The sequence below is a fragment of the Schistocerca cancellata genome, chromosome 3 (assembly GCF_023864275.1).
Source record: "Schistocerca cancellata isolate TAMUIC-IGC-003103 chromosome 3, iqSchCanc2.1, whole genome shotgun sequence".
Classification (NCBI taxonomy): domain Eukaryota; kingdom Metazoa; phylum Arthropoda; class Insecta; order Orthoptera; family Acrididae; genus Schistocerca; species Schistocerca cancellata.
This window is the reverse complement of record NC_064628.1, coordinates 263280462-263305199: the sequence shown is the minus strand read 5'-3', so window position 1 is coordinate 263305199 and position 24738 is coordinate 263280462. Positions and strand designations below refer to the sequence as shown.

Here is a 24738-nt window from a genome sequence, read left to right as displayed (position 1 = left end):
GAATGGTGGCCCAAGGTGTTGGAGATAGCAATAGGGTCCACAGTAACACTGTCTGCTACTGTGAGGCCAGAAATTGGGGAATAGACTTGGTCCCAGAGAGCCGTCGGAGGTTGGCCAACACGACAGAGGAAGGTGTGGAACTGTTAAAAGAACTAGTGAATGAAATCCAGCCAGCTGGTTTCCTATCCTGAAGAACATGACGACACTTTGCACACATCTGTTTATAATTAATGAAGTTTGCCATTGTAGGATGATGGTTAAAAACGCGGACAGCATGTCCCCATGCGCAAATTGCAATGCGGCTTGCCTCAGTCCACCAAGGGACTGGGACACGACGTGGTAAAGAGGCAGTGTGAGGAATGGAGAGTTCTGCAGCAGTGAGGATACCATTGGCGAGACATTACACCTGGTCATCACAACTGGGGAAATCTTGTTCTTCAAAGGTCACCAGGGAGAAGTAAAGCTGCCAGTCAGCCTTAGTACGCTGCAATTTGGGCATGCATGCAGATGGGGCACGATCCAGCAAACAGAGCACACAGGAAATGGCCGCTCGAGTAGGTGTCAGAAAGAATGGACCACTCAAGACGATGGGCAAGCTGGGCAGTGCAGAAGGATAGGTCCAAATGGGAATAGGTGTGCAAGGAGTCAGAAAGGATAGTGGCAGTGTTAAGGCAAAAGAGGTTAAGTTGGTAAAGGTCAGCCAAGAGGGCATCTCTCTGACAGGTCCTCTGAGAACCCCAAAGGGATGATGCACATTAAAGTTACCAAGTAGCAAAAATGGGGGAGGTAGCTGCCCAATAAGCTGAAGGAATTCTGCCCTGGCGACATCAAATGATGAAGGGACATAAATGGTACCGAGGGGAAAAGTCAGGCGGGGAAGGTAAAGGTGAACTGCAACAGCTTGAAGGGGGGTGGGGAGTGGCTGGTGGGCGGGGGGCTGGTGAGGGTGGGGTGGGGGGGAGGGTGCAACCTCTGGTGTCATGCCAATCATCTGTGCTCTGTTTCACTTCCTCCCTGTGCCATCTTTCTATCCTGCGACTGCTGCTGCCTTGGCCATCCTCTAGTTGTCTTCGGTATTGGATGTGACATCCTCGCAGGACAGGCTTCCTGTGTTGCACTTCTTGTCAGGCGCTCCAAGCGTTTCATCTCCTTCATGGGAATGATCAGGTGTTCAGTTATACATCCGCTACTGTTGGGCTGGTCTAGGGTTGTTTCACCTCTGCTCGGTAGTTTCTGGTGCTCTATCCACGGGCCATTTTCTCAGTCTTCACTCCCATTTCTCGTGGACAATGTGAATAAAAAGGCCAGGCTCTTCTGAAAGAGACAGGCCTTCCTGAAAAGATATAAAGGGAAGCTGTGCTCAAAAGCACCAGTGTCACCCAGACTGTATGGACTGTACAAAGTTTTCAAGAATGGGATACCTCCGTGACTCAATGTCAGCAACATTGGCATGGCTAACTAGGGTACAGCTATGTATCTGAAGAATATGCTTTCAGCACATGCAGGGAAATGTGTACACTACATTCAGAACTCAGAGGACTTCCTACAACATTTTACACAGCTGCACATCATGGACTCTGACATTATGGTCAGTTCGGACGTAGTGTACTTCTTCACCTGGATTCCACTGAATGACTCACTCAATCTCATTGGAGTCACTGGGGCTCTCCTGGACTTATTCAGGCACATACTGATCTCCACGTACTTTCTATATAGGGGTCAATTTTATGAGCAAACTGAAGGGATGCAATGGGCAACTCTCTACCATCAGTGGTGGCCAATCTATTTATGGAAAGATCTGAAGAGGAGGCACTTACATCAGCCACACATCAACCCAAATGCTTTCTTGGGTATGTGGATGACACCTCTGACATTTGGCTCCATGGCAGGGAGAAGCTGGAACACCTGAATTCACACCAACCTAATATAAAATTCACCATGGAATTGGAGAAGGATGGATTACTACCATTCCTGGATGTACTAGTTGAGAGAAAGGCAAGTGGCACCTTCAGGCATAGTGTTACTGCAAACCAACACACACTGACATACACTATGTGATCAAAAGTATCCGGACACCCCCAAAAACATACGTTTTTCATATTAGGCGCATTATGCTGCCACCTACTCCATGTCAGTGACCTCAGTAGTAACTAGACACTGTGAAAGAGCAGAATGGGGTGCTCCGCGCAACTCACGAACTTCGAATGTGGTCAGGTGATTGGGTGTAACTTGTGTCATAAATCTGTACACCAGATTTCCACACTCCTAAACATCCCTAGGTCAACTGTTTCCGATGTGATAGTGAAGTGGAAACATGAAGGGACACGTACAGCACAAAAGCTTACAGGCCAACTTTGTCTGCTGACTGACAGAGACTGCCGACAGTTGAAGATGGTCGTAATGTGTAATAGGCAGACATCTATCCAGACCCTCACACAGGAACTCCAAACTGCATCAGGATCCACTGTAAGTACTAAGACAGTTAGGTGGGAGGTGAGAAAACTAGGATTTCGTGGTCGAGCGGCTGCTGATAAGCCACATATCACACCAGTAAATGCCAAACAATGCCTCGCTTGGCGTAAGGAGTGTAAAAATTGGATGATTGAACAGTGGGAAAATGTTATGTGGAGTGACGAATCGCAGTACACAACGTGGTGATTCGATGGCAGGGTGTGGTTGGATACAGAAGATGCCCGGTGAATGTCATCTGCCAGCGTGTGTAGTGCCAACAGTAAAATTTGAAGGCGGTGGTGTTATGGTGTGGTCATGTTTTTCATGGAGGGGGCTTGCACACCTTGTTGTTTTGCGTGGAACTATCACAGTACAGGCCTACATTAATATTTAAGCACCTCCTTGCTTCTCACTGTTGAAGAGCAATTCAGGGATGGTGACTACATCTTTGAACATGATCAAGCACCTGTTCATAATGCACGGCCTGTGATGGAGTGGTTACATGACAGTAACATCCATGTAATGGACTGGCCTGCACAGAGTCCTGACCTGAATCATATAGAACACCTTTGAGATGTTTTCGAACACCGACTTTGTGCCAGGCCTCACCGACCGATGTCGATGCCTCTCCTCAGTGCAGCACTCCATGAAGAATGGACTGCCATTCCACAATAAATCTTCCAGCACCTGATTGAATGTATGCCAGCGAGAATGGAAGCTGTCATCAAGATGGGCCAACACCATATTGAATTCCAGCATTACCAACGGAGGGCACCACGAACTTGTAAATCATTTTCAGACAGGTGTCTGGATACTTTTGATCACGTAGTGTCTCTGCAAGCCAATATTTGCCACCATTTCGTGCAGAACTCTAATCCATTGCGCACAGATCCTTTCAGATCCTGGCAGTTTGGCAGCAGCTATAGAACAAACAGTGTTCTGAAAAAATGTATACTCTCCCAAAGATATTCAGAAGGCAGTTCCCCCTGCCGCTGTGTCATAGGGTCCAGAAGAACAGGAAGAGACAAAGTGGGTGGCATATCTGCCATATGCTGGACCATCTCTTTCAAAATTAGCAGAAGTCTCTTGAAACACAACATCAAAAGTATATTTTGCCCATCTACTAGAATTGGGGCACTGCTTAGTGTATTAATCTCTTGGTCTCCCTTTACGATTTTTATCCTCCACACTGCCCTCCAATACTAAATTGGTGATCCCTTGATGCCACACAACCGATCCCCCTTCTTCTAGTCAAGTTGTGCCAGAAATTTCTCTTTTCCCCAATTCTATTCAATACCTCCTCATTAGTTATGTGATCTACCCATCTAACCTTCAGCATTCTTCTGTAGCACCACACTTTGAAAGCTTCTATTCTCTTCTTGCCCAAATTATTTATCGTTCATGTTTCACTTCCATACACTCCATACAAATACTTTCAGAAACAACTTCCTGACACTTAAATCTATACTCAATGTTAACAAATTTCTCTGCTTCAGAAACGCTTTCCTTGCCATTGCCAGTCTACTTTTTATATCCTCTCTACTTCAGCCATCATCAGTTATAGTGCTTCCCAAATAGCAAAACTCATCTACTACTTTAAGTGTCTTATTTCTTAATCTAATATTATTATTTCTTAATCTAATATCACCAGATTTAATTCGACTACATTCCATTATCCTCATTTTGCTTTTGTTGATGTTAATCTTATATCCTCCTTTCAAGACACTGTCCATTCCGGTCAGCTGCTCTTCCAACAAGTCCTTTGCTGTCTCTGAAGAATTACAATATCATCGGCGAACCTCAAAGTTTTTATTTCTTCTCCATGGATTTTAATACCTACTCCGAATTTTTCTTTTGTTTCCTTTACAGCTTGCTCAATATACAGATTGAATAACATCGGGGATAGGGTACAACCCTGTCTCACTCCCTTCCCAACCACTGCTTCCCTTTGATTCCCCTCGACTCTTATAACTGCCATCTGGTTTCTGTACCAATTGTAAATAGCCTTTTGCTCCCTGTATTTTACCCCTGCCACCTTCAGAATTTGAAAGAGAGTATTCCAGTCAACACTGTCAAAAGCTTTCTCTAAGTCTACAAATGCTAGAAACGTAGGTTTGCCTTTCCTTACTCTATCTTTCAAGATAAGTCGTAGGGTCAGTATTTCCTCTTGTGTTCCTGTATTTCTACGGGTACGATGTCATAAAAAAATCCATCAAGATCAAGGTCACAGGGAATCTTGTCAACCATGACATTAGATACCATCACTCAAGCTTCTGAAAGTTTAACAAAGATAACACTGAGATTTTATGAGAAATGGAAGCGGAGAACGAGGAAACAGCCCATGGACACTACAGACAGGCTCAACAGTAGTGGACACAGAACCAAGCACCTGACCGTTCCCACAGAGGAGACAGAAAACTTGGTGTGCCTGATGAGAAGTATAACAGCAGAGGCCTGCCCAAATAGGTGAGGACTTCACACACAATGCCCAAGACAACTGGAGGATGGCCAAGGCGGCAGGAATCAGTGGATAGAAAGCCTGGCATGGTATGGATGTGAAATAGAGCATCAGACAATAGGCATGACACCAGAGGAGACCAAGATACGTGTGGACTGCGGTCAGAGTACCAGAGGCAAGAGAGGACAACTAGATCTGCCCCTGGCAGATGGAGTTCCTGACACAGTACGGGGCAAAAACAGAGCATCTAACACCATCCTGGCATAAATATGGACCCAATCCCCCCACGGACCAGTCTCGGTGATCACTTGAAGAAGACAGTGAGACACACTGTTAAAACATCATGTGAGAATGATGTGAAGAATTTGCAGAAGACCCGATTATTCAACATGTCTCAAATACAGGGTGTTTCAAAATGATCTTTCCACATTATCAAAAAGTGGTACATTAGGTTAAAGGAATCCACAAGTGTCACAAACAGGTCGAGTTCTGGGTATCTGGGCAACAGTGGCGCAGGTATGGAAAAGGTAAAACACCACTTGTCTGGAGCCCAACCAAATCAGTCAAGCATTTGGCAGTTGCAGCTATCACCAATCATAGTGCACAGGGTGCTACACAAGAGACTGGAGCTTTATGTCTACAAGGTGCAATTGCTGCATATGCTTCAACCTTATAACAGACCAAACTACAAAGCATCTGCAACTGATATTCTGAATTACATTGACAATGATCCAGGCCATCTGATATGTGATGTTCACAGATGAAGCTTGTTTTTGTGTGTCCGGAAGGTAAACCAATACAATGTGAGGATCTTATTATTTGAGAACACCCACTTTAGGATGGAAATTGTGCATGGCAGTCCACAGGTAAATGTGTGGCGTGGTCTGCTTCATGACTGTGTGGCTGAACTGGTTTTCTTTGTAGTGGAGTCAACAACCTTCACTGTTTATTTGGCACGTTGAAACAGTTTACATTTCCACAGATATAATAACTGCAACTTGACATCATGCTGCAGCATGATGGTGCCCCTCCTCAATGGGATTAGATTATAAGGAAGACTCTGGATGACACATTTTAAGATCACTGGATTGGCAAAGGAGGACCCATTTTCTAGCCTTCAATGGTCTCCAGGCATAACACCATTACATTTTTATTCTGTGGGGTTTTGTGAAGGATGCTGCCTACCTGGCCACGGTGCGGGACCTGCAAGAACTTTGAGCTCGTATCAGAGCAGCAATTGGACACATTTAAGAGGACAGGCTAGGTCAGATTTGGGAGGAAGTGGAATATCGCTTACCGTATTTACTCGAATCTAAGCCGCACTCAAATCTAAGCCACACCTGAAAAATGAGACTCGAAATAAAGGAAAAAAAAAAAATTACTCGAATCTAAGCCGCACCTGAAATTTGAGACTCGAAATTCAAGGGGAGAGAAAAGTTTTAGGCCACACCTTAAATCGAAACAAAGTTGGTCCATTGTAATATGAGACACAATTTAGGTCGAATGAATGACGATACAGCTACAGTAGTTTGGTTCGAGTCATAAGCTTAGCAGTTAAGCTTTACCACGTACCCATTGCTATGCGTCAGGCGCTCCGGCCGTATTTATACGGGTACCGTTCCTTTTTCACGTGCTTTGTCTGGTTTGAATTGATTGCTTATTTTGCTTTGATCTGATAAGTGCCGTTTTCTTTGTTATAGGTGTTTGCGTCACTCTTAAGCTGAAAATGCATTACTGCACTGTGTCATGCATTGTTTGTCGCATTCTGATAGTGCGTGTCTATGGCCTGCTGCGGCTCGCGGCAAGGCTTGCTTTTGTGCGCGCTACCACCGCGTACAAAAAAAGAGAGGGAGAGAGAGAGAGAGAGAGAGAGAGAGAGAGAGAGAGAGAGGAATCGTCTCATTAGCGAAACAATGGCAAGAGACTGCTATTTGTTGTTACTTACACTGCTGCTTTCTTTGATAATGATCAACAAGAATCAAATAATAGACTGCGTATGATAGAACATGTTCTGAACGAGAGTTAGGCGAAAATTTTTCTCCGTTTGAAAATCTTTGCGGCCGCTTCTTTATTACATCAAATTCTGCACAGAAATTAGAGTCATCTTAGATTTAAAAATCTAGTCGCTTGCCGTGCTTCATTTCTGACTGTATCACTATTAGACATAAGAATAATACGAATATAAACATGACACGATACGTATATTCTTCCGCATTTACTGTTGTATCACTCTAGTTTCGTAGTTTATTTAGGCAGACAGGATTTAAATGAGATAGCAGCAAACACGAAAGAGTACATGGCAAAATGTTTATATTCGTATTATTCTTATGGTGAAGAGAATACTGTATGTGATTCAAATTTCATCAGGTTCCTATTAGCAACCATCTCTTCTCACAGATAGGAAAAAATTCAGAATGTAGAGTTGGCCATAGTGACAAACATCCCAAACAATCTTGCCAGTCAGATTTTCGTAGTACACTGAAATTGTGCTACATTCGAAGATGAACAATACGGAATTTGTATTTACTTCGTTGGATAATGTATGAAAATGCAGTGGTCGCAACTCGCGGCGGAGAAAAAAAAGCTCGTCTTCCACTTTTTTTTTAAATTTATTTACTGACGCAGAGGTTTTGGCGCCAGTATTTATCTTTGTGCGTACAAAGCATGCCTGCGTAGCGCTACATATATTCGACGGCAGAAGTTAGTTGTGGCGGCACGTACCAACATTTTTCATATCTTCCGCTTGCTTTGCACTCGATTCTAAGCCGCAGGCGGTTTTTTGGATTACGAAAACCGGAAAAAAAGTGCGGCTTAGATTCGAGTAAATACGGTACATATCCTTCATGCCGTGGATGGTGCACATGCTGAACTGTGTTAAACAACTGCTATAACTTTAGGTGTGAGTGAATACTATGCCGCAAACCTTCTTATGTATCACTATTTCTGAAATATACTTGATCAAAATTGAAAATATCAGTTTAGAACACCCGCTATTAAGCTACCGATAGAAGATAAAAAGCAACTTTTTTCAAAGTAGTAGTCCTCCTCCTAATTTACAGGATTAAATTTGACTGGCATGAAATAGTGGTATAGTAATAATTTATAGTTTATATAATTAAGTTTCTACACATCACTTGTCTTTCCTTAATGTATACTTTGAATTGTTCTATTCCCTGAAGCTTTTCCTACTTAATAGGCTCTAAGGAACATACTGATTAAATCAACTTCAAGTGCTATGACTTCATTTGTTGCTAGGAAGGAGCTTTTTGAAGTGCTCAAATTACTTAGTAAAATGTTTGATCTTGTGGTAAAAACGCCAAAAACTTTCCTCTTGGAATTTCAAGTAAAAGCATTTATCCTATTTTTACCAATAAGCATTATTTTCTAAAAATATAGTGAAACAACTGAAAGAGCTCCACCTTATTATTTCACAGTAGCCTCTGCTTGCTGCAATATGCAGTAGAGTATTTCCGTCCTGATCAACACTTTCATTAAGACACATGTTCATCTCATCAGCTGTGACTGAATACCTTTGCTGTTCAGTCAATTTGCTATCAACAGCTTCAGCACCTAATTCAGTTGATTCTAGAGAACTTTCTGCAATAGGTGGCAAACTGCATTTCAGAAGACTTATATCACCCAGCTTACAAGCAGCTTTGAGATTTTTTCTAAGGCCTAATATCATATCACTGCATGGCCCTGAAACAGAAAATTAATCTTTATTTGTAGGCGAATAAAACTTTGAATTTATATCTGCTATCCATTTTTATAAAGCAAGCAATGAACAGACCCTGTGATATACTTTCCTAACTTATAATGTGTCCATGGAACCAGAGAGTAAATTTATTAGCACATGCTTTACAATATGTATTACAAGATCAAAAGTAATTTAATTTATAAAATAGGTCAATGAAAGGGTGCACAAAAAAAAGCTTGTTATGCTTTTATATTGAAGGCAATGCAAATATAGGAACCATTGGATAATACCCGATTAGAAAGCACAAATGCCACCATCATCTCAATAATTTCTTTTCTCTTTTCCCCATATTTATATTATGGATCTTCTACTTCTCTCAATAAAATATAAATTTTTTTGCCGGCATCTTCTAAATACAAGAACATTTACATTTTTTGGAGGCATCTTCCAAATACACGAACATATTTACATTTGGTTATTATAAGTCTCAGTGTGGTGATATATGTGATAAATGGCATCTCTATTAGCTCTCTTTTCCCCTTCTCCATTTTTAGATATTGTGTTTGACATAACACTTTCAGACTTCTCAGCAAAGACAGAAGTTTTATAGCAGTCAACCAGGCAACATATATCCATTCTAAGTTTGTAAGGATCCTGACAGGTGAATAAGATCTGTGATGTGGTTCACATTTACATCTATGTGACAACCCTGCAATTCATGTTTGGCAGATGCTACAAAGAACCACTTTCTGACTACTTCTGAACTGTTCAGCTCTTGAATAGTATGTGGGCACAATGAATACACAAATCTTTTCATGCAAGCTCTGATTTTTCTCGCTTTATTACAACAGTGATCTCTCTCTATGTAGGTTGTAGTCAACAAACTACTGTGGCACTTGGAGCGGACAGTTGATGATTAACATTTCGTGAAAAGATTTCACAGCAAAGAAACAGTCTTTGTTTTAATGACTGCCACAGCATATCACTTATCATATGCACTAGGCTCTATTTCGTGATAATACAAACCATGCTGCCCTTCTTGAATTTCTTTCGATGTTCTCAACCTGGTAAGGATCCCACACCCTGAAGCAATAATTGAGAAGAGGACTGAAAAATGTAACATAGGCATTCTCTATAGTATATCAGTTGCATCTTCTAAGTGTTCTGACAATAAAAGTTTGCCTTCCCACAACATTTTACATAGGATGGTTAGAATTTAAGTTATTTGTAATTGTAATCCCTAAGCATTTAGTTGAATCTACAACCTTTAAATTTGTGTTTTTATCATTTAACTGAAATTTAACAGAATCTGTGTTAGTACTCATGTGGAAGACCATACACTTTATATTGTTCTGGGGCAACTGATACTTTATGCACCATGAAAATATACTGTCTAAATAATTTTGAAATTCTTTTTCACTATCTGATTTCTTTACCAGATGGTAAACCACAGCATCAACTGAAACAATATAAGAGGGTGTATAAAAAACTTTTGGGGAACCCTAGGTATCACTTCCATTTCACTAGATGACTTCCCATCAATTATTAATAACTTTAACTTTTCTGAGAGAAAATAATGAATTCAGCTGAACAATAACAGAAAAGATGTAGGGGAAAAACTGTAGATGCATTGCTGGAATGTGTAGTATTGGAGTGAGAACAGGGAAGGTGATAGGTAGGGGGGGAGGACAGTAACTAGTAAAGGTTGAGGCCAGGGGGTTACAGGGACAAAGATTATGTTGTACGGATTCAGGAATGCTGCTGATGGTAGGAAGGATCCAGACGGTACAAGCAGTGAAGTGGTCACTGAAGCGAACCACATCATGCTGGGCAGCAAGTTCAGCAACTGGTTTACTCAACTGTCTCTTAGCTATGGTTTGGTGATGGCCATTCATGCAGACAGCAGCTTGTTATTTGTCATGCCCACACAGAAAGTGAGTGGTACAGGAGTTGCAGTTTGTAGATCACAAAACTGATATCACTGGTAGCCCTGTCTTTGATGGGACAGGAAATGCCTCACAGGACTGGGGTATGTGGTACTGGGAGGATGCTGCATCTGGGTCTATTGTAGGGCTTGGAGCCGTGAGGCAAAGGGATGGACAAGGATATTGCATAGATAAGGTGGATGGTGAGATACCACTGCGGTAAGGGTGAGAAGGATAGTGATTAGGATGTTATTCATTTCGGCCAATGTAGTGGAGAGTGTAATTCAGTTGCTCCAGTCCTGGGTGATACTGACTCCTGAGAGGAGTGGCTGGACAATTTCCAGACAAGTCTGGGAGGATCATGTTGATCTGCGGAGGCCTCAGCGAGACCCTTGGTGTATTAGGAGAGAGAGACTGTTTATCACTGCAAATATGACAACCATGGGTGGCTAGGCTCTATGGAAGGAACTTTGTGGTGTGGAATGGGTGGCAGTTGTCAAAGTGGAGGTGGTGTTGGTGGTTGGCAGTTTTGAAGTGGACAGAGGAACTGATGTAACCACTCTAGATGTGGAGGTCAACATCAAGGAAGGGGGCTTGTTGGTTTCAAGAGGACCAGGTGAAATGCATAGGGGAGAACAAATTGAGGTTCTGGGGGAAAGTGGATAGGGTGTCCTCAACCTCAGTCCAGTTCATGATGTCATCTACGAAACTGAGCCAGTTGAAGGGTTTAGGATTATGGGTGCTTTGAAAGGATTCCTCTAGATGACCCATGAATAAGTTGGCACAGGTCAGTGTCATGCAGGCGCCCATTGTTATACCATGGACCTGTTTGTAGCTGGTGCCTTCAAAGGAAAAGTAATCCTGGTTGAGCATATAGTTGTTCATGAAAACCAAGAAGGAAGTTGTAGGTTTGGAGTCAGCCACATAGTTGGGAAGGGTAATGTTCAGTAAAGCAAGGCTATGGGCACTAGGGATATTAGCGTAAAAGGAGAGAGGGCAGTAACAGCAATGAGCAGGGCTGGTTGGTAAAGGAAAAGGAATTATGGAGAGTCAGTGGAGATTAGGGGTGGAGCTGAGGATTTGAGAGGGGGCTGGAGATCCTGCTAGATTTCTAGAATGGGGTCACTGTGGGTGGACGTATCAAACAGATGGCAGAGTCCCTCCTCCAAGTAATTCTTGCAGTTGATAACCACAATGGTGGAGCCTTTGTCAGCAAATTGGATTAAAAGGTCAAGATCAGTTTTTAAGCAGTGGGGTGTGGTTCTTTCTGTGGATGTATAGTTGGTTTCCATGTTGAGGGATATGGGGAATGATGGTGAGGCAAAGTCCAAGGTTAGGGAATTTTGTGTCACTGGGTGGCAGGTCCGGTGGATCACAGTTCAATGGAGGAGCGAACTGATTGAGGCAAGGTTCATTGTTGGTTTTGGAATCTATCTCATTGGTAGGTCCGATGATGAAGAAGTGTTTTCACTATGGGGATGGGAGAAGGAAAGGTCTTTAACAAGTCCAGCATGACTGAATTTTGGAGTGGAGAAAAAGATATTGACTTTAGAAAGGACTGAAATTTCTGTGGGACTTAGGCTTATGGAGGACAGGTTCATGACTGTGTTTCAGGTCTGTTCAAGTTCTGGATTCTGTATGGTAGTGCGACCAAGTTTCTGAGGGTCTGGTAAATGTAGCAAGTCTGTGAGGCAGGGTTTGTCAGCTTTGAGGGGAGGTTTGATGTAGGAATTGTACAGGTGGTGAACAGTGGTACTCCCAGGTAGAAGCAGTAAGTGGCTGTTAACTGCTCTCAAGAGCCAAAACCTTTGGCCCATTATACGTAACCTATCCTCTTCTATAAAAGACACCAACCATTTCCTCCAGTGATTCTGTTTCTTTACCACCTAGTGCCCTGTTCGATGCTGTTTATGCCACCGCCCTCTACGCTAATATCCCGAATGTGCAAAGCCTTATTACTACTGAACACTAGAACATGAACACATCCTTAACTCCCGACTGACATCAAACCTACAACCTCCTTCACGGGCAGCATGGCCCACAATATCTCCAACCAATAATTAAATTACTTCCTCTTTGAAGGCATCACCTACAAACAAATCCATGGTACAGCAATAGGTATCATCCTATGCTAATATACTTACAGGACATCTAGAGGAATTCTTACTAAGCACACAGAATACCAAACCCATCACCTGGTTCAGATTCACTAATGAGATCATAATCTGAACTGAGGGCATGCAACCCTATCCACATTTCTACGAAATACAACACCTCTCCCATTCGCTTCATCTGGTCCTCCTCAACCTAACAAGTCATCTTCCTTGATGTTGACCTTCACCTAAACGATGGTTACATAAATACCTATGTCCAAATCAAACCTACCTTTACTTTGACAGCCATCACTCTTTCCATACCAAGAAGTCCCTTCCATACAGTCTAGCCACCCATGATTTCACATCTGTAGTGATACGCAGTTCCTCTCCTAATCTAGCGAGGGTCTCAGTGAAGTGTTCATGGACTGAAATTACACTACTGACCTTGTCCAGAAACAGATCTCCTGTGCAGTCTCTCTTATCACCTACACCATCCCACATAACAACTGTTCAGCTACTAAGGAGCACTCCTATCATGACTCAATACCACTCAGAGCTGGACCATCTGAATCATATTCTATGCCATGGTTTCAACTACCTATCACCGTGCCCTGAAATGAGGATTATCCTACTCACTATTCCCTACCCCTCCCACAGTGGTACTTCACTGATATCACACCTGTGCAATAACCTTGTGTATCCCTACTCTGCCCCTGCTCCCAACCCCTTGCCTCGTGGTTCATATCCTTGCAATAGACCTAGACGTAAGACCTGTCCATTGCATCCTCCCACTACCACCTACTCCAACCCTGTCACAGCATATCCTATCCCATCAAAGGTAGGGCTACCTGTGACAGTCATGAGATCTACAAACTAAGCGCTACCATTGTGCTCCTCTCCATGTGGGCATGACAACTAACAAGCTGTCTGAAATGGCAATGGCCATTACCACAGCACAAGCAACAGCTGGATCACCAAGTTGCTGAACATGTTATCCAACACAATATTGGCTCACGTCAATGGCGTGATTCACAGCCTCCATGATCAGGATCCATCCTATCAACACCAGCACCAAGAAACCACTTCTCATGAAAAGCAAAATAATGATTTAATGTTACACTATTATGAAAAGGAGAGTTGCTAGTCACCATATAGCGAGGATGTTGAGTCACACATAGGCACAACAAAAAGACTGTAACAAATAAATAAAGCTTTCGGCCATTAAGGCCTTCATCAACAGTAGACGTACACACACACACACACACACACACACACACACACACACACACACACACACACACACACACACAAGCGCGCGACCGCACTCTCAGGCAACTGAAACCACACTGTGAGCAGCAGCACCTGTGCATGATGGGAGTGGCAGATGGATTGGGGTAAGGAGGAAGCTGGGGCGGGGAGGGGGAGGCATAGTTTGGTGGAGCGGCAGACAGTGAAGTGCTACAGGTTACACAGAGGGCAGGGCAGAGTGGGGAGGGGAGGGTGGAAGTAGCAAAAAAGGAGAGAATTAAAAAGGCTGAGTGTGCTGGTGGAATAACGGTTGTGTAGTGCTGGAATGGGAACAAGGAAGGAGCTGGATGGGTGAGGATAGTGACTAACGAAGGTTGAGGCCAGGAGGGTTAAGGGAATGTAGGGCATATTGCAGTTCAGAAAAGCTGGTGTTGGTGTGAAGGATCCATATTTAATGTCTGGCAGTGTGTTCAACAAAAGAGTGGTCCACTTCTTCCTTGGCCACAGTTTGTTGGTGGCCATTCATGTGGATGGACAGCTTGCTGGTTGTCATGCCCACAGCACCATGGTTGCAGGTTAGCTTGTAGATCACATGACTAGTTTCACAGGTAGCCCCGCCTTTGATGGGATAGGTGATGTTTGTGACCGGACTGGAGTAGGTGATATGGGAGGATGTATGGGACAGGTCTTGCATCTGGGTCTAATACAGGGGTATGAGCCACGAGGTAAGGGTTTGGGAGCAGGGGTTGTGTAAGGATGGACGAGTATATTGTGTAGGTTCAGTGTACAGAAGAATACCACTGTGGGAGGGGTGGGAAGGATAGTGGGCAGGACATTTCTCATTTCAAGACACGACAAAAGGTAGTCGAAACCCTGGCGGAGAATGTAATTCAGCTGCTGCAGTCCAGTTGATACGGACAGAGGTTAATCGGTACGTATGGATGGAGTACCTCTGTTCACATCAAACCTACTAAACACCAGTAATACCTCCACTACGACAGCTGCCACCCGTTCCATACCAAGAAGACCCTTCCATGCAGCCCAGCTACCCATAGTCATCGCAGCTGCAGCAACAAGCGGACCCTCTTTATGTATACCGAAGGTGTCACTGAAGCCTTCACACACCATTATTATCCCTCCCAACCTTGTAAAGAAACAATTCTCCCTTGCCTTTTCTTTCCAGTCTCTCACCACCTCCCAAAGTCTGCCCACAAAGGAGCATTCCCCTTGTAACTCAGTACCACCCAGGACTGGAGCAACTGAATTACATTCTCCACTAGGGTTTCGACTACCTTTTGCCGTGCCCTGAAATGAGAAATGTCCTGCTCATTATCCTACCCACCCCTCCCACAGTGGTATTCCACCGTCCACCAAACCTACACAATGCACTCGTCCATCCTTACACAAACCCGGCTTCCAATCCCTTACCTCATGGCTCATACCTCTGTAACAGACCAAGATGCTAGACCTGTACCATTCATCCTCCCACCACCACCTACTCCAGTCCAATCACTGACGTCATCTATCCCATCAAATGCAGGGCTACATGTAAAACCAGTCATGTGATCTACAAGCTAACCTGCAACCACGGTGCTGCATTCTATGTGGGCATGACAACCAACAAGTTGTCCGTCCACATGAATGGCCACTAATGAACTGTGGTCAAGGAACAAGTGGACCACCCTGTTGCTGAACACGCTGCCAAACACGACATCCTTCACTTCAATGACTGCTTCACAGCCTGTGCCATATGGATCCTTCCCACAAACATCAGCTTTTCTCAACTGTGCAGGTGAGAACTCTCCCTGCAGCAAATCCTACATTCCCATAGCTCCCCTGGCCTCAACCTTCATTAGTCAGTGTCCTCACCCATCCAGCCTCCTCCCTGTTCCCACTCCAGCACTACACAGCCGTCATTCCACCAACACACTCAGCCTTTTTACTTCTCACCTTTTCCACTACTTCCTTCCCAACCTCTTCCCTGCCTCCGTCTAATCTGTAGAACTTCACTGTCTGCCCCCTCCACCACCATACTATCCCTCCCCCTCCCCGCCCCAGTCTCCTACTTACCCCAACCCAGTCACCACTCCCATCATGCACTGGTGCTGCTGCTCGCAGTGTGGTTTCAGTTGCTTGAGACTGCAGTCGTGTGTGTGTGCACGCGCGCGCGCGTGCTACTGTGCGTGTCTAAGTCTACTGTTTACGAAGGCTTTAATGGCTGAATGCTTTATTTATTTGTGACAGTCTTTTTGTTGTGCCTATCTACGACTCAGCATCCCAGCTGTATGGAGAGTGGCAACTTTCCTTTTCATAATATTGTTACATTCCATCGTGGATTTTCTATTGATTGATTTAATATTCTGATTAATTTTTTCTTTATCTCTTTACCTAAAATGGGCTGACTGACAGATTGTTGCCAATATAATATAATTACTTTAATATAAAGTTTTAAAATTAAATTTACCTTTTGAGATATTATCCATTTTTTGTTTTTTCCTCACTTTCTTTCTCAAATCTTTACTTTTCATCTGCAGAGGTACAGTATCCTCATATTCTACCAAGGTATTATTAAATGGTATTTCAGTTGCAGCTCTCTCCATAGTTGTACCATCTAGAGAATGAACATCACTTTCCGAAGAACTTTTACCCAACAAAGTAACAATTTGTGGAAGTGGGCGATGAGGTGACTTTCGAGGTTTTGACCTATCTATAAGTTTTTTATTGGGGCTGGTTTTCTTCCTACTTTCTCTTTCAGTGCTAGAACTAAGCTCCTCTTCAACTTTACTTAAACCATCAACATGACTGTCTGCCACCGATTTGTTAGCATCATTATCAGCTTTCTTGCGAGGTGATGTTGGAAATGATGTTTTATAAAATTCTGCAGAGCCTGAAATATCACAGAATTAATTCAGCAACATTACTAGAGCAAAGCATACAGATATAACATATGGGCTAATTATAGACTCAGTAACATGCAGAATAAAGGATAGTTTGAAAAAAGTAAGTTTTTTAATTGCTGCTGAATTTGTTTGTGACATTCATGGAAACTCACCATACATTTCAACTGAGGAAAGTAGGTCATGAACTCTCAACAACTCCTTGAAAGTTGCCCGGCGTGTTGCAAATGGTATCGTACGTAGACGAGGATCTGTTTTGTCCAGCAATGGGTTACGACCTCCAAACAAAATATTTCGATTGTGGCCAACAGCTCGGTACAGCACGAGGTCACATGCTTCAAGTTCGGATGACCACTGTGTCATAATATCTTGAACGTGCTGTGAAGAAGTAAGTTCGTGTCACCTCAAATCTATCATAAATTAAAAAAAAACTAAATGTTGCTAATTCCATCGTAAAAACATTTTTATAAATCTGCTTTCTGCAGAACACAATATTTTTTTCCTTTTTTTATTCTTTAGAAAAACATTTTTCAACACCCAAGTATCATTTGTGAAATATTATACAAAACTTTTGGTCATTTTTCTATTTTTGTCTTAAGAACTATAGCATGCACATTTTATTTTTTGTGATCATTCACATAAAATTCCCTTAACTTCAAAAATGGGACTGTACAGCTCAGCCTGCTCTTATGTTTCTATTGTGCTCTGATCATGCATAGGTTAACATTGGTTTACAAATTCTAAGTTTTGATATGATGATAGCAGTAGACAAGACATCAGGTTGATTTCATTTCAAATCATACAGGTCATATCAACTAGAAGTCACGAATTTCTCCGGAAAAAATATATATTACACCTCTATAGCATAAGCGTTAAAAAGTAAAGCATTTTCATTTTATCTTAAATTTTTTAAAATGGTACAGCCCGTTGAAAAACGTACATTTTGTAAATAATTCTTAAAACAGTTATTATTATTGTTGTTGTTGTTGTGGTCTTCAGTCCAAAGACTGGTCTGATCCAGCTCTCCATGCTACTCTATCCTGTGCAAGTCTCTTCATCTCCAAATAAATACTGCAACATAAATCCTTCTGAGTCTGCCTAGTGTATTCATCATCTCTTGGTCTCCCTCTACGATTTTTACCTTCCACGCTTCCCTCCGGTACTAAATTGATGATGCCTTGATGCCTCAGAACATGTCCTATCAACCGATCCCTTCTTCTGTCAGCCTCCGTAGCACAGCGTTAGCATTACCGCCTACCACGCAAGGGGGTCCTGGTTCGATTCCTGGCACGGGACTGGGATTGTGTGTCCTTCATCATCATTTTCATCGTTGACATGCAAGTTGCCGAAGTGGCATCAACTAAAAAGACTTGCAAAATGGTGGCCAAACCCCGAAGGGGATATCCCAGCCGATAAATGCTGTATGATCATTTCATTTTCATTCCTTCTTCTAGTCAAGTTGTGCCACAAGTTCCTCTTCTCCACAGTTCTATTCAGTACCTCCTCATTAGTTATGTGATCTACCCACCTAACCTTCAGCATTCTTCTGTAGCACCACATTTGAAAAGCTTCTATTCTCTTCTTTTCTAAACTAGTTATTGTCCATTTTTCACTTTCATACATGGCTACACTTCATACAAATACTTTCAGAAATGACTTCCTGACAAATCTATACTCGATGTTAACAAATTTCTCTTCTTTAGAAACACTTCCCTTGCCATAGCCAGTCTACATTTTATATCCTCTCTACTTCGGACATCATCAGTTATAGTGCTTCCCAAATAGAAAAACTCATTTACCACTTTAAGTGTCTCATTTCCTAACCTAATATCCTAAGCATCACCAGATTTAATTTGACTACATTCCATTATCCTAGTTTTGCTTTTGTTGATGTTCATCTCATATCCTCCTTTCAAGACACTGTTCATTCCATTCAACTGCTCTTCCAGGTCCTTTGCTGTCTCTGACAGAATTACAATGTCATCGGCAAACCTCAAAGTTTCTATTTTTTCTCCATGAATTTTAATTCCTACTCCAAATTTTTCTTTTGTTTCCTTCACTGCTTGGTCAATATACAGATTGAATAACATCTGAGACAGGCTACAACCCTGTTTCTCTCCCTTCTAAATAATTGCTTCCCTTTCATGCCCCACGATTCTTATAACTGCCATTTGGTTTCCGTACAAATTGTAAATAGCCTTTCACCCTGTATTTTACCCCTGCCACCGTGAGAATTTGAAAGAGAGTATTCCCGTCAACATTGTCAAAAGCTTTCTCAAAGTCTACCAATGCTAGAAATGTAGGTTTGCCTTTCCTTAATCTATCTTCTAAGATAAGTCAGAGGGTCAGTATGGCCTCGCGTGTTCCGACATGATCTTGCCCCCAGGGCGGCTTCTACCAGTTTTTCCATTCGACTGTAAAGAATTCGTGTTAGTATTTTGCAACTGTGACTTATCAAACTTATAGTTCAGTTATTTTCACAGCTGTGAACACCTGCTTTCTTTGGGATTGGAATTATTATCTTCTTCTTGAAGTCTGAAGGTATTTCGCCTGCCTCATATATCTTGCTCACCAGATGGAAGAGTTTTATCATGGCTGGCTCTCCCAAGGTTATCAGTAGTTCTAATGGAATTTTGTTTACTCCTGGGGCCTTGTTTTGACTTAGGTCTTGCAGTGCTCTGTCAAATTCTTCATGCAGTAACATATCTCCCATTTCATATTCATCTTTATCCTCTTCCATTTCCATAACATTGCCCTCAAGTACATCACACTCTAGATACTTCTTCCACCTTTCTGCTTTCCATTCTTTGCTTAGGATGGGTTTTCCATCTGAGCTCTTAATATTGGTTTTCTGTTCTCCAAAAGTCTCTTTAATTTTCCTGTAGGCAGTATCTATCTTACCCCTGGTGATACATGATTCTATATCCTTAAATTTTTCCTCCAGCCATCCCTGATTAGCCATTTTGCACTTCCTGTCGATCTCATTTTTGAGATGTTTGTATTTCTTTCCACCTGCTTCATTTACTGCATTTTTCTATTTTCTCCTTTCATCAATTAAATTCAATATCTCTTCTGTACCCAAGGATTTCACCTACTAGCCCTTGTCTTTTTACCTACTTGATCCTCTGCTGCCTTCACTATTTCCTCTCTCAAAGCTACCCATTATTCTTCCTCTATATTTCTTTCCCCTGTTCTTGTCAATCATTCACTAATACCCTCTCTGAAACACCTTACAACCTCTGGTTCTTTCAGTTTATCCAGGTCTCATCTCCTTAAATTCCTACCTTTTTGCAGTTTCTTCACTTTTAATCTACAGAGTCTACATTTGCCCCTGGAAATGTCTGACAATTTCGTGTCTCCAGGCCTCTTCCATGTATACAAGCTTCTTTCATGATTCTTAAACCAAGTATTAGCTATGATAAAGTTATGATCTGCACAAAATTCTATCAGGGGGCTTCCCCTTTCATTCCTTACCCCCAGTCCATATTCACCTACTATTTTTCCTTCTCTTCCTTTTCCTACAGTCGCATTCCAGTCCCCCAAGACTACTAAATTTTTGTCTCCTTTAACTATCTGAATAATTTCTTTCATAACATCAAACATTTCTTCAATCTCTTCATCATCTGTGGAGTTAGCTGATATATAAACTTGAACTACTGTGGTAGGTGTGGGATTTGTGTCTATCTTGGCTACAATAATGTAGTCACTACGCTGTTCGTAGTAGCTTATCCGCGTTATTATTTTTTTATTCATTATTAAACCCACTCCTGCATTACCATTATTTGATTTCGTATTTATAACCCTATATTCATCTGACCAGAAGTCTTATTCCTCCTGCCACCAAACTTCACTAATTCCCACCATATCTAACTTTAACCTATCCATTTCCCTTTTTAAATTTTCTAAGCTACCTGCCCAATTAATGGATCTGACATTCCACGCTCCAATTGGTAGAACGCCTGTTTTGTTTCTTTTGATAATGAGTTCTCCTGAGTAGACCGTGCTCGGAGATCTGAAAGGGTGACTATTTTACCTCCGAAATAATTTACCCACGAGCGCATCATCATCATCATTTAACCATACAGTAAAGCTGCGTGCCATTGGGAAAAGTTAGGGCTGTAGTTCCCCCTTGCTTTCAGCCATTCACAGTATCAGCACAGTAAGCTGTTTTGGTTGATGTTATAAGGCCAGGTCAGACAATCATTCAAACTGTTGCCCCCGCAACTACTGAAAAGACTGCTGCCCATCTTCAGGAACCACAAGTTTGTCTGGCATCTCAACAGATACCTCTTCATTGTGGTTGCACCTGTGGTACGACTATCTGCATCACTGAGGTACACAAGCCTCCCCACCAACGGCAAGGTCCATGGTTCACGGGAGTAGGGAATGAAAAACTGTAAATAATATACCAAAAGTACTGGAGACCTGGCTGATGTTTTGCTTTGAAACTCCCTCTTTGTGTGTGGAAATTTAGTTGACACCCACACACTTGTGGGTTTCCTTTACCTTACAAATTTAAGACGAAACTACGAAACCTAAGTTAATTTTTTTCCCTCCTGATATGGAAAGCTGCAGAATGCTATCTTTTCTGTCATATTACCAGATACTACTGATGTAATTATAAACAGTATCTTCTCTGTTCCAGCTATGTGTATTATGTAAATATTTATTACTAAAAATGTAAAAAACTGCATTTTTACAAATTTTTACAAATTATTTACTCAAAAATTCCCATCTGAGAACTATTGAGAATTACACAAAATACTGTTTGGTTAATATGTTAGTAGTCAGTACAAAGACAGTGGAAAATTTTTTCCATATAAAGTGTTAAAAATTTTTCAAAATTCTGCATATTTTGCATCACTGAATGTCTAGTATAAAATATTCATGTTGGCAACACTGTTTCCAGCACTCTTCTGTTTACAACAAACGAGTGAGAATTTGCATATACGCCACTCTGCATCGAGCTTTGTGTTTGGTTTGAACTTTTTGTTAGATAAAATGTCAGTGGGGAAATATAGTAGTGAAAGAGAGGTGTGCAGACTATGAAATATGACAAAAGAAGGATGTGTTTTAACAAAAGTGAAATCACTTCACAGTTGTTGAAAATCTGTCAGAGGTATTGCAGAAATATCTTGATCCTCAAGTAACGGTATTAGCATCACATCCATTGAGCAGGAACTGCTAACTCACTGCAAGAAGAAATTTAGTGACAATCCACCTGAACTATCACCAACCCACGAATACAAAAATGAAGAAGACAGTGAAGATGTTTATATTCCTGGATGTGAAGTTGTCGATGCACTGAATGTTAGCACTTCTGCTGTAGCCCCTGCAATACCCCCCCCCCTCCCTCCCAAGAAGAAAACAGTATGTAAACAGAAAAGTGGAAGAAATTGAAACAAGTTTTACACAAGCAACGTCTTCAAAACTATGTGAAGTGTGTAACATAGATGCACTTCGTGCTGAGCCTGAAGATAGTGATATGTGCACGAAATGTGATGTGTTGTTTGAAAACCTAGATACTGCTATCTCAACAGCCATCTATACTGAGAAGGTACAGTTACTGACACTGATACCAGGTAGCTACTCTAAATAGCACATACAGAAATAAACACCCACTTCCTCACACTATTTGATACCAAAAGCTCATAAAATAAAGACTGAGAAAGGTATTTGGGCATGCCCAGATTTTTACTGTGGACATCCGTTGCAAGAAGATACGTTTTCTCTTGCTCTGGAATACTTCCTAAGTGATGACAAAGATTGCAGCAGGCAAAATCCTAACCAGGCTGATGTTATCTCTGTTAGTGAAAAAGGTAAAAAGATATATGACAACATCAATAAGAGAACCTGAATTTAAAAACTGGACTCACAAAATTCTACTCCTTATGACCAAAATGGGTAAAATGCCAGCCAGTGAAGGAAGTAGGCACATGTATTTATTGCACTAATTTCAAACTTGTTTGTCTCATCATAAGCAGTGTCACAGGAAAGAAGTACACAGAGATGGACCTGATGTTGCAAGATAAATGTTGGTTGCAGGAATGTGCAATGTGTTCTGATGCTGAAGGGATGACTATTGAAGCATTACACCTTCAGGATACTGACAATGACATAATCTATGCATTGTGGGAGGGAGGAGAGCTGGTGGAGAAGACAGTAGAGCCAAAGAATTTTGTTACAGAGGTTAGGCACTGGGTCATAAAACGAATAGCTCCCCATCACATCTGGAGGATTCAGAGACAGGCCGTAGCAGAAGTAAAATCAGCCAAATCCCAGAATACTGACATTAGTTGTACATTTTGACTTTGCTGAGAACTGGTCTGTTGCTTTGTCGAACAAAATTTGAAGTTATCACAGGTACACATCACAGGTATCAATATTAACATGTGTTGCTCACTTCCTTGGAACATCACACTGTTTTGCTATTTTCAGCGATGATCTTATTTATGACAGTGCACATGCATGCTACGCTGTCAGCACTATAATTGATGACACACAATCTAGAGGCCATGCACTTCTTAAACGTGTCAGTGACTGATGGTGCAGCATCTAATTTTAAAAACTGCTTTCAGCTTTATGAGCTTGGTCATCACTGTAGTACAGGAACTAAGACAAAAAAGCGGATATTTGCAGCAACAGGTCATGGAAAAAGTGCATGTGATGGGATAGGAGATCTCTGTATACATCTTGCAACAAGATTTGAACTCCAGCATGAAGCTGTTGATGCTATAACAGATGCTACTGGATTTGTAAACATCATGAAACTCTTAATTCTAAATGAAAGTGCATTAAGGGAATTCTGTTTAAAAAAGAGAGAAGAATGGTTTGCTATGAAGCCTGTGGTAGGAATTCAATCAAGTCACTACTGGGTTGCATCCCAGAGCGGCACATACATTGCAAGAACAGTTCTCCATGAAATGCAGCCTGTTACTGGATGTGAAATGCAGAGACCACAGTATACATTAGAAGACTTTGTAGTGAGCTACTTCATTTCTTGTGTGTATAACAATTAGTGGAGTGTGGGACAGATAATAAGTGTCTCTCATGAGCTGCAAGATATAACCGCCTGCTTTGTGACACCTCATGGTCCTGCTAATGCTTTCAAATGGCCATCACAAAAAGATCACTGTGCAGTTCTCATTTCCTAAGTACTACTCTTGTTGCATCATCCTTGTCCATGTGCAAACTTTGCTATATAAGTTCAATGAGAAGCAGATGAAAAAAACAAATGAACTCTCTTCAACAGTGCAGTGTTGGTTTTTACACTGTAGGCAATTTTACTTCATGGAAAGTCATGAAAAAGTAAAATAAAGACAGAAGACAACAATAATTTGTGAATAATATCATAAAAAGAAATATGGGTATAAATATTCTACATCTCATTTTTGTTATAAAATGCTTTTGAAGAAAATTATGAATTGTTTTCCCACACACTTATAATGTTGTAAAGTAATTATTTTGATCAGGAATACCAGTTTTGCATGACATTTACTTAAAATCACTGGCCATTTTACATACTTAAAAGTGTTCATGATTTTTTGACCTATCTAAAAAATTTCTCAAATTTTGTACAGACAAGTACTGCCCACTCTGATTGTACATTCTGTAAGTACAATGACCAACTAAAGTACCATGACATTTTTAGAACATTTAGGGTGGGGGTTTAGGAGAAAATAATTTCTAAATAACCAAAAAATTTCAGATTCTTTCATCTTTATGTACAAATAGGTTGACAGTTTAAGAATGTCATGCATTAATGTCAGAGCTGGCAGTTAGCAGCCCTTCAACTTTATCATTTCTCAACACAGTTAACATCCTGTGGCTTTTCATATTTTCAAAACATAATATTGAAATTCCAAAAAGATTTTGAAATTTGCAAAAAGTTATAAATTTTCATGTTTTTTAAGGAAGCAGCTCAGAAGTGTGTATCTATTAATTATGTCTCTTAATATTGGGAACA

At 41.5% G+C, this 24738-nt stretch overlaps 1 protein-coding gene across 1 annotated transcript in view; it reads right to left on the bottom strand.

The window, feature by feature from the left end:
- Positions 1 to 24738, bottom strand: part of LOC126174911 (ankyrin repeat and zinc finger domain-containing protein 1-like) — a 102892-nt gene that overhangs the window by 11342 nt on the left and 66812 nt on the right. Inside the window, exons 7-9 of the mRNA XM_049921349.1 lie at positions 16928 to 17150; positions 16340 to 16762; positions 8329 to 8608 (exon numbers count right to left, since the gene is read on the bottom strand). Of these exons, the coding sequence (XP_049777306.1) occupies positions 8329 to 8608; positions 16340 to 16762; positions 16928 to 17150 (926 nt within the window). The remainder of the gene's footprint in view (positions 1 to 8328; positions 8609 to 16339; positions 16763 to 16927; positions 17151 to 24738) is intronic.